This window comes from Colias philodice, chromosome 18 (genome assembly GCF_061535455.1).
Source record: "Colias philodice isolate Cphi_HAF_F1 chromosome 18, ilColPhil1 Martin Lab GWU primary, whole genome shotgun sequence".
NCBI lineage: Eukaryota > Metazoa > Arthropoda > Insecta > Lepidoptera > Pieridae > Colias > Colias philodice.
In genome coordinates, this window is record NC_143103.1 from 4,052,510 (window position 1) to 4,063,764 (window position 11,255).

Below are 11,255 nucleotides of genomic sequence, written 5' to 3' on the forward strand. Positions count from 1 at the left end.
GCCGGGGTGGACCACTAGTTCTATTATATATTTATATTCGGAGCATCCGATAATTTTATCCTTATAGCGGGCATTAAGGAAATAACAACAGACAAAGCTGCTTATATCTTGTTTTTGCAATACTCATAGGTACTCATAATATATATAGAATGGCATGACAGTCGCTTCAAGACGTCTGTGGAGTAAACATATCTTTGTAGTAGTTATATTATTAACAAAATGTGGATAAAAACATTATTATTTAGCATATTATTCTTACATATTTGCAGAGACGTGTCAAGCAGTAAGTACTCAGTTAAACTATTTATTCAATACATGATATTTTGCGTGTTTGATCCATTACCTAATTAATAGAATAAAAAGCAAAGAATTTTGTATTCATGACATCATAATATGTTGGGATCTTCAACCTGTTTTATGATTTATAAATAATATTTATGTTGTTTATAAAAACTTTACTCGCGCGTGATATGAGATAACCCGTTGTTTGTATATTAAATGATGATTAAATGTAGTTACATAATTATATTGCTAAAATTACAGGAAAATTGCTTCTTATTAAAAAAAATACATCATTTTCCCCCAGAATCTCATTTAGTCTTTGTTTTTCCTCAACTGAACTTTAAATTCGGATAAAATGATCATTAACATATTTTATAAAAGGACGTAAGGTCCGCAACAGGGAATTAAGAAAATAGATAAGAACTGATAAAATTTTAATCTTTTATAGGCACCTTTCATAATACCTAAGTAAGTGATTAAAATATTTTTTAAATACTTGTTATTAATTAAATTTCTAGTTAAATCGGTTACAGCTTTAAAAAAGAGAAGTTATGAACGGCTTTTCCTCTATGTTTGTTACCTCAAAACTTTCGATGTTTGTTTTTCTGTCCGTCCGTCTAACCGTTTTTTTTTAGTAACCGAAACCCGAAACCGTTTTTTATTACGTATAATTATTGTAATGTGTAAAATAATTTTTTGTACAGTATAGCATTTTGTAATCTAAGAGATCATTGTGGTGCTTTGGCATGTATGTACAGTACTCTCAAACTAATAATGCGCATAGAAAAATTCGTGACTGTTCGGCAACTGTCATATTCCCCGAGCCTCCGAAGATGTTAATATGTATAATGTATATAGAGTGGTTAAATGTATTTCAGATTTCTTCATGCATAGTTTATTAGTTTTATTGTGATTTTATAGTAAAAGAGATAAGTAACAAAATTTGTTTCGATAATTCAATGTAAGTTAATAGCGAGGATAAGCTACACGATTGCGAATACATATATAAATGTTGTATTAATTTACTTGGAAAATTCTATACTTAGAACTATTAAAGTGGCGTTACTGAAGCTGGCGTAATGATGGATGTATGGAAGGTTAAAATAAGACAAAGTTTATATTTAAAAAAATATTTGTGAAATCTGATCAAAATCCTCCGTACAATGGATTTACAGAATCAGGTATTATCTCTATTTCCTGATATCGTAGAATGATCAGAACTTTCATTATGCTCTTATTCATTTTCACTTTCCCCACTGCTATCTGCTACCTGTGTAAGTAAATAATCATTTTACCGGAAAATTCAACTTTGAAACAAAACTAAGAAGGTATGTAACAGCAGCTCTATATAATTCCATACAGAGATAATCCTTGCGGTCACCACCAATATATAAAGACGACTGACGGTTTTTTGAATGACTGACAGGCTACCGTCACCTATCGCCCGAATTGTTTTCGATTGTTTATGACTCTGAATTGACTCCTATTTCTTTCAAACAAGGTGCAAGATGCAAGTTGCATTGTTTAGGGCACTTCCGATTCAATGATTCGGGGTGATTCGGGTGTTTCTGGAAATACGATAATTAGCGAAGATCTGCATGCGCATTATTAGTATTATTAATTTTGGAGTACTGTAAGTGTATGTAAGCCACATGTTTTATAATTAAATAAATAAATACTCCTTATTTTAACTATATCGAATGAAAAGAGATATCTATGTGTCTATTTAAATATATATTATACATTTTGATCATAGCAAGACAGATGTCTGTACAACAACTGACACGGTGTTTGCTTAGAGGTGTTTGTAATTCCTCTTTTTCGTTTTCATTTTTTAAAGTGTTTGGAATCTCTCTTTTATAGAAATGATATGTTCAGCAAAATTAATATTAATAACTATGTTATTTTAAGAAGAATGCAGCGATTGTCAAAAGTATACATTATGCCAACCCGCCCTAACTATGTTATCAACAAGGAGAGATGACGAAACTAAAAAAATATTTACGTCAGCATATTGCGGGTTCGATGAAGTGTACAAGGTAACATATTATTTTAGGTCCTATAAATTAAATGTATGTAAAAAAAATATTTAATGTAATAAAATGGAATCCAAAAGTTCCATTATGAGTCGTGCAAGAATTCTCCACAAAAGAACATGTTGTGTGTCACAATAATAAACGAACTGGCATTTTTTTCTGGGTGCATCGATTCATATTGTAAATAGAACAAATAAAATAACTTTATATTGTTCCATGGCATTCTTTCAGGTATGCTGCTCGGATTTTATGACCGGGGTCCCTGCAAGCCTAAGTGATAGGAGTGGATCTGACGTGGACAATACAGAAAAACTTAAGTTACTGCCCGAGGAATGCGGCGATATTCAGGGATCTCGTATCGTCGGTGGAACAGTAGCTAGCTTGTATGAATTCCCTTGGATGGCCCTGATATCCTACAACACACGTAAGATTCAATTGATTGTTTTACTGTAGTCATTGAATTTAATAAAGCAGAAACTTTCGGAACACTTAAGATTTAATAAAGATGACGATGACAAGAGACAAAAAAGGGTGTGTTTGCCGAGTATAAATGTCAGAATTGAAACTTTTTTGGCAAGATTCAAAGACACCAAAATCGTCGCCTTGGAGTACCATGTAGTATTGCCATGACGCGACGTTGAAATTTTACTCTCAACGCGCCTATTGAAGTTTAACTTCAAAATACTTATTTTCAGGTTTTGGTCTTCAATTCAAATGCAGTGGTAGTATCATAAACAAGCGATACATCCTGACCGCAGCTCACTGTGTACAAGGGGAGGACATAGCTGGGGTTCGCCTCGGCGAATTTGACGTTCGCTACCGAACAGATTGTGTGGGGGAGGAACCGAACTTCGTGTGTGAGACGCATCTACAGGTAAAGACAAAACGAACAAAACAAATTGATAATTGTATTTGTCCTAAGATAAAAAATCCCATTTCACTGTTTCAATATTCACTCCTACACTGTGGACAATGGATATTATAACTTTTCTCTTCAAAATCGTAGAAATTTGATAATTTTAAGTAGGTGTGTTATGTAGAATTTCTAAATTACCTTACCGTTTTCTTTTCAGGATGTAGATGTCGAAGAAAAAATCATACATGATGAATACCAAACATTACCATGGGTTAATAATGACATTGCTTTATTACGGCTTTCGGAGGACATTGACTTTAATCATAGTAAGTGTATTTCTTTATTTATTTCGATAAAACACGTAAATGTTATATACAGGGTGTCCCACTATTGGTATACTAAGCGCGAAGGAACTTGTAGTTTTGCATACACTGATCACGTAAAAAATACATAAACAACAAAATTACGTTAAAATTTTTTTGATAATTTTTTCCTGAAAATCCATGTTTTCTTCTCTAGCTTCGCGCAGCCGTCATAATATACCGCTTCTCTAATGTGAGCATTTTGTCTATGAAAACATAATCTTACACGATAGCTCACGTGCTAGTGGCAAAAATGGGCGGGTTGCTTGTTATGGGTGTACACATAGAGTTTTAAGAATTCATCTATTTGAAAAAAAAATGCGTCTGGAATTTTTTAAGTATTTTTTACGTACTCAGCGTATGCAAAACTATAACCTCCTTTGAGCTTAGTATACCAACAGTGGGACACCCTGTATATCAGGAAAGATAACAAAAGGGTCCAGAGTCCACTTAGGTCGTTCAAAAAAAACATTCACACCAGTTTTAATCATCATCTGTATAATATATTTATAATATTATATATCTATTCTAGAAAATGTTGCCCCCATCTGCCTTCCGGTGTCTGAAAGCTTGAAGAACACGACTTTGAGTGGAGAAAGGGCTACTGTAGCTGGTTGGGGTCTCACCGAGTTAGGGCGGGAGTCATCCGTGCTGCTGAAGGTGCTTGTGCCTATCAAGAGCGAACAAGTTTGCCGTAACTTCTATAACAGGTAAGACTCGCTATAATTATTAATCCAAGATTGAAATACAAAGGTATATCTATTATGAACGTATAAGACTCTATGTAAAGTTTGATTAAATCAATCGTATTAGTCGGATCTCTGCATAGACCAACACATAGACAGAGCTGTGTCGCGCTATAATTGCTGGCTCTCGCGATAACTGTATCAAAGAGATCACATTCAATTAACTAATCGTGTTAATAATCATATGCTATAAAACATCAGATTTTACAAACTGTATTAGAAAACATGCCAAATTAACCCTACTCATCATGAGGATGCAAATATTATTCACAGTCAATTTCCAATAAGACACAAACAACTATAAAAACTTTTATTCCAGATCATTGTTAATACTAGGTATACTTACATGAACCATGTGTTATCCAACAGGAAAGCAAATCGGAACGAAGACAGAACGCAGAACCAATTATGCGCAGGTGACCTCAACAAAGATACCTGTAATGGTGACTCAGGGGGTCCTCTTATGTTGGAAGAGGAATATAATGGTGTGGACAGATTTGTCCAATTCGGTGTTGTATCACATGGACCGAAACGATGTGGCTCCAACTTTCCAGGAGTGTACACAGATGTCAGAAACTTTGTGGACTGGATTTTGGAGAAGATGAAGCCTTAAAACATATTATTTTAAAGATTGAAATATTTTATTAGTTAGTAAATATATAATTGAACATCTGTGTTGTTTTAATTAATTTCTAATAATTAGTTATTCTGAACTCTTTGATCTTTATTAATCGTATCCATCAGTTAATTTGGAATACTTTCTTTTCCTTTTTCAAAAATATTTATATTTACGTCATGAGTTCTTTTCATATAATTTAGGTATGGTAATTAAAATAGGAAGTCAATAGTCATAATGGTTTATTTAAAATTACAGTGAAACCTAGCGAGCCCTGAATATAAATTTTTATTACAATACTCCTTTAATTTTAATTTCATTGAGATTCCGTTACTTTTGTATGGAAACGCGCTCTTCTAGGGAAGCGCGCTACATCCTAGGCCACATTTCAGCTTACCACCAGGCGAGATCGTGGCCTGATAATACGAATTTTCAAACCTTGTTTACTAATAGTTTAAATACATTTTGGTGGCTAATCTCCATCCTAGATGAAACCGAGAGAAAAAAAACTCGCGAAAATGTGAAATAAGATAGAGGTTTCTAAGTAAGACAGTTTTTTTTTTCTAAAATTAAAATTTGAAAGAATTGGCACCTAAAGTCGAAAAAAAATCTGTACTCTTCCTCCTTAAATGAACGAAAAATGAAAAATGCTGCCTCTTCGAAAATCCACAAAAAATATTGAAAATAAAAAATTGAATGCAATTATTACTGTTACTTGTTATTAAAACGATACATAAACATAAACTTCTTGAATAATTTTCTCTTTTTTTTTCCAAACAACATCTTACTAACCCGATTTTAATCCAGTTCACTGGAAGATAGAAAAGGTTATAAGGTTAAGGCTGAAATTGGCTTGAAATTCCGATCAAAAAACCCACGATAAATTTGGCTTTTACGCGGAAGACGTAGGTACAATTAGCACACACTATATAACACGAATCTCGAAATTTATTTCGATTAGGTACATAGTCCCTAATCAGGAAAAAAGATGTAATAACATTTTCTGTTCTCGATTATGGTAGGATTAGGGTGCTTTTCCACTAGTAATGTTTGAGGGAAATGAGTCGTGCGACGATGTCTAGCTGTGCTATAAAAAATTGTGGGGGTTTCCATCAAAGCTGTGCGAGGAAAACGTGCGGTGCGAGAATGCGTTGTAATGTCATCTATTTACTCAAAAAAATGTATACGGTCGAATTGAGAACCTCCACCTTTTTTGAAGTCGGTTAATGATAGAACTAATAAACATAACTCGCTAACTTGTTTTGTATGCGCAAAAATCTAGCACCGCTGAGCCGTTTTCACCAGCTGCGCTAAGCGCAAGGTAAATGAAGCTTTACTATTGGTTCTTATATATCTAGAATAGTTTATTAAGAAAAACCTTTATCAAAATCCGATGCAAATTTATAAAAATCTAAACACTTTCTGACTTTATTTAATAATACGAATATACATATTATTGTTTCTTTACTTTTATGTAGGTACCCTGAACTCTCACATCCAGGATTCCCAAGACGATAAAATTTTCCAGTTCATTTTGAGATAACCTTATTGCTTCAAAAGTGAGATATTGCTTTGAGTTGCAAATTGCATTTACATCAAACGAACATAGAGCTAGAGCAAAATAATTCTTTCGTGATCTTTAAGTGTAAACGAAAACTCGTATTCAGTGTTTCTCAGTATAAGAACATTGCATAGAATCTTTTTGCACGCACTAAGAACAACGATAATATAATGCTCTACGCCTGTTAACACTAAAATAATTTGACATAATAGGGTTAGAATGAGCAGTCAATCGTTTGATGTAAATGCACCGTTATAAGAAGATTTAAAAGGAGCTTGAAACTTGCTTTATTATTTTCGGCTAAATCAAACATCTGTAGGTATTTTTTTAAATGGATTTCGTAAGGTAACCTGTTAAAAACTCGAATTTCTATTACCCGAATCTTAAAACCCCGAAAACGGTTGTTAGAACTGAAAGACAGATGTAATGAGTGACAAATTTTTTAAATTCCTTTTTTAATTTCCTAGATGAATCAATTTCCAGATGCACGAAAACTAGATTTTTAAAAAGTATTTTTTTGTTTCCGGTATTCTCATAATCCCTCATTATACCAGATTCTCAGAATACTTTTTTTTGTTTCCCATCGTACCATTTTCCAAATAAACTATTGCCAAATTTTTATAATCTTTTTATTTGGTTCCCATATAATCGTATAACAGATAAATTACTATTTTCAGACGTCGCACAGGCTCTATCTTTGGAGCCTGTGCGACGATTTCATTGTAAAAATCTAGAATATCTGTGTACTAATTTGGTACAGGGAAACAAAGAAAATAAAACATTATTTCCTGTTACTAAATTCAGAACAGAACGATTGCGAAAAGGAAAAAACACATTTAACATGGCATAATTTGTTATTGCATTACTTTATAATTATTAGTTTGTGATAATAAAAATATGTTTAATGCAAATATTTCAACATTGACGTAATAGTGGCGTAAAGGAATTATTTCAGGATTTAGTACGAGCGTTTACGCGGTCCGTGCGCTTTTTGGCTCAAATATGTGATTTTTCAAACCAGATTGTCCATCAACCACTTATCTTACAAACATATAAATTACTAATAATTTTAGGAAATGTTACTGTCTATGTTTTTTTTTCGATTAATACAGTGTTTGTGAATATCATCAAGATAACTGAGCCGATGATTAATTAATTTCACTTTTAGTGTCAATTTCGAAGCTAAAAATATCATACAATACATTTGTTTCTGATAGGGACCTACACATACGTTACGTACACTTTCAAATTATTTAACATTCATTTCATTGCCGTAGTATTATGCTAGGCGTCCATTAGAGACGGATCGGGGCGGGTCGCATCGCAACGGGCCGTCTCTAATGGACGCGCTGTTTGCTCCTGCGTCCACCTGTACGGGGCGCGGCGGGCCGGGCCGCAGCGCACCGCGCGCCGGCAGAAATCCGCCTGCGAAGCGATATCCGCCAATGCGTTGCGACCCGCCCCGACCCGATCCGTCGCTAATGGACGATGTTTCATACAAAACATAGGCCGGCGTATTTTTGCGTTGCGATGCGGCCCGGCCCGATCCGCCTAGTGGACGCCTAGCATTAGATGTAGGGTAGACTGAGTACGATTGAAACAAAGGACGGTTGAAACAACACGAATATCTCGCAAACCGTTGGTGGGGGGGTTAGGGGTCCAAGGGGAAAAAGAAGCGCACAACTGTTCTAAACACGAACCACAATGTTGCGTCGATCTCCGCGCGCTTCAGCTGATTTTATAAGACCCTATTGTGTTTTTATGACCAATAGTAGGTAAGTATTTTTGCTTGGAGATTTTTCCAATTATTGGCGTTTCTATAATTTTAAGGAAAAACGGCATTATTTCTAAAAAAAATATTTACCGATGAAATATTATTCCTTTATTAGTATAATTACAACTTGTGGAAGAATCTTCGCAATGGGAAATGCTGAAATACACCATGTTTACACACATACGTCTCCAGAGCAACTGGACAGTGACGAACACACTGGTGGTGTGAAAATCACCTGAGTGGCGACAAGGTCACGCGCGCTTACGACTTCTAGTGTCTTGTTATTTAGATTTCTATGGCTCGACTATAAGTATATAGATAACACGTTTATTTGCGATAACAAAAAACTGCCGCACCGGTAGCATACATCCTAACATTAATAATGCGAAAATAACTCTATCTGTTTGTATCTCTGTATCGCTGGTACCTATGTGTTTTTTGTCCTTTGCACATTTTTACCAATGAACCGATTTTTCATGATGCGATAATTCATGCAATCATTAGAATAAAGAGTGAATTTTGTGTCTTGTGTACGTGTCCTCCATAAATGTATTCTTCCAGCATTTTCCAATATCACAGGTTGTAGAAATCACTTGTAAGAACTGCTGGTCGGGCTTGTTTTTCGCGATTTCTGACTTTTCTAGTACTCATACCTCAGTTGGTCTTTTAGAGTGTTTTGATCCCCATGAGAAACTGGATCGATTGGCATCAAAAAAAATTTTTTGAAAACTGCCGATTTCCTTGCTGACCGTACATTTTTTCAAAAATCTGTGAATGCAGATCAAAATTTCTCAAGAATTTAAGGATAGTCTCCTAAGAACGTTTTCAGGTAGCTACAACGGTTAAGGTACCTGCCCTTCATGCCCCATCTTAACCTTCCACCCTGTATTAGTGTCCCCGCATCCCGTCTAAAGCAGCGAGTTGGTACACAGTGGGGTTTTAGTCGGTAGGAATCTGACATAACGCACGGCTCCTTCCCCGGGAGCCGTGGGTATCTTAGGTAAGATTTCCCCACTTTAAAAAAAAATACCTAAGTACATAATATTATGTACTTTATTTCTGTTTTACTAAATTCGATTTTGACAAGATTTTTATCATAAATTCGACGGTTGTTGACTTTAAAAGAATATAAATTACTAGCTTTCCGCCTGCGGCTTCGCCCGCGTTTTCAAAAAAAACCCGCATAGTTCCCGTTCCCGTGGAATTTCCGGGATAAAACCTAGCCTATGTCACTCAGAAATGATGTAGCTTTCCAACAGTGAAAGAATTTTTCAAATCTGCCAAGTAGTTTCGGAGCCTATTCAATTCATACAAACAAACAAACAAACAAAAAATCAAACCTTTCCTCTTTATAATATTTGTATAGATGTATAGATGTATATTATGTTTAATTTGTTTATTGGACAACTAGCTTTCCACCCGCGGCATCGCCCGTGCAGTCAAAGAAAAACCCGCATAGTTCCCGTTCCCGTGGGATTTCCGGGATAAAACTTATCATAATATGTCCTTTCTCGGGTATCAAAATATCTCTATACCATGCAAATTAGTTTAGTTGTTAAGGCGTGATTGAGTAACAGACAGACAGACATAGTTACTTTCGCATTTCGACGCCCCCCGCGAATAATCCGGTAATCGTAAAAGTGTAAATGTTCAGGAAAAATAAAAAACCATTTTTCCTTAATAACTCCATTAAACAACAAGTATCAGAGACTTTTAATATCGCATATGGAAGCTAATTTTTTCAGCTATCTGGTTATTTCAACAAAATTTAAGTAGTCCCAAGGGCTTCGTTATAATTTAACTGGATTCATTTTACTATACTAGTGTAGGTCAAGCTCTGGTCAGTAATGTCACTTACGATATTGTTCGTGTAAATTTATATTTTCGACGGCAACAGTAAAATCTTGTTGCGCTAATATTCGTGTTATTTGTTTTGTATACTGAACATTTGTAATAATCTATTATTTGGTTATTCGATTGTTTAACAGTAACGTACATTTTATTGTTATAACTATTACTGTTTATTCGAATAGTTTACTTAAGTATTATTTGATGATTATTATAGTATGTTTTATGAAATACAGGACATTTTAGTAAATGAAACAACTTTGGATTGTTTCACAAAACACGATAGTTATTATTATCATAGAAAATAGACACTGCACTGAAAACACGACTATTACACATGATTACACAGTCATGAAAATTATACTATGGTCCTATTACAGTTAAAAATGTAATCAGAATCCTCATCAGAACCTCACAGAAGGCGAATCCGCCGTGACCAGTCAGTACTTGTGTGGTGTGGTGTGTGATGTCTTTTTCGCGACTACCTTGTATACAGCAGCAGCGCTTGGGAAAAAGGGCTTCGTGACTCCGGCCGTTCTTCCTACATCGTTTCTCCTGTCCCATTCGCTGATCGTATCCTGTCCCAAAATACGCTTGACGAATGAAACAGGACACAGATCGTAATCCGGTTTCCGGAAAGGGCGGCTCCGACTCGACGGCCGCAATCTTGCTGCCGTTCCTATAGACCCTGAAGACGTGGCTGTTCACCACGTCGGCATAGGCATCTATCAAGCCAAACCCCAGCTCTACTTGCTCTGCCGTATGTGGGTCCGTATCGCGGGTGCCATTCGTTCCATATTCTCCCTGTCCCTCAACACCGCCGGGTGCGACACACCACTCTTGATCTCATAAAGCGTCGAAGCTTCGAGTATCCTGAGGTCAAGAGGGAGAATCCCAGCCAACAGCATCGCAGAGTTCAGGGAGACAGTCCGATATGCTCTGCAGATCTTCTGGGCAAAACCCCGTTGAACGGTGTTAAGCCTCTTTTGGACCCCCATCTTTCCCGCTTTGGGTGCCCACGCTGCTGATGCATACAATATAGTCGGTTATATAACTGCGATATATATAGTCTTAACTACTTGGGGGTTAAGCCCCCAACTTACTTTAGCTCCTCTTGCTAATAGCTTATAAGGGGCGATTGCCTTTTTGCAAACGCTCCCGACATGGGCGTTGA

The 11,255-nt window shown here is 35.7% G+C and overlaps 1 protein-coding gene across 2 annotated transcripts; it reads left to right on the plus strand.

Moving 5' to 3' along the window:
* Positions 1-124: 124 nt before the first annotated feature.
* On the plus strand, positions 125-4,954 carry LOC149480347 (CLIP domain-containing serine protease HP8-like). Of its 2 annotated transcripts, none has more exons than XM_089706498.1 (7): positions 125-283; positions 2,194-2,321; positions 2,550-2,742; positions 3,014-3,192; positions 3,392-3,500; positions 4,069-4,246; positions 4,652-4,954. In XM_089706498.1, the coding sequence occupies exons 1-7, from the start codon at positions 220-222 to the stop codon at positions 4,893-4,895; spliced, it is 1,095 nt and encodes a 364-aa protein (XP_089562624.1). In that variant the 5' UTR covers positions 125-219; the 3' UTR covers positions 4,896-4,954. The 2 variants fall into 2 exon arrangements, with proteins under 2 accessions (XP_089562624.1, XP_089562625.1); XM_089706499.1 differs by having other exon boundaries at positions 141-283; positions 2,197-2,321.
* The last annotated feature ends 6,301 nt before the right edge of the window (positions 4,955-11,255 follow it).

What these genes read in the sequence shown, in the direction of transcription:
- LOC149480347 (XM_089706498.1), top strand. Translation starts at nt 220, where the DNA reads ATGTGGATAAAAACATTATTATTTAGCATATTATTCTTACATATTTGC. An exon ending in GGTTCGATGAAGTGTACAAG is followed by an intron (nt 2,322 to 2,549) that starts GTAACATATTAT and finishes GCATTCTTTCAG; the next exon opens with GTATGCTGCTCGGATTTTAT. An exon ending in GGACATTGACTTTAATCATA is followed by an intron (nt 3,501 to 4,068) that starts GTAAGTGTATTT and finishes TATCTATTCTAG; the next exon opens with AAAATGTTGCCCCCATCTGC.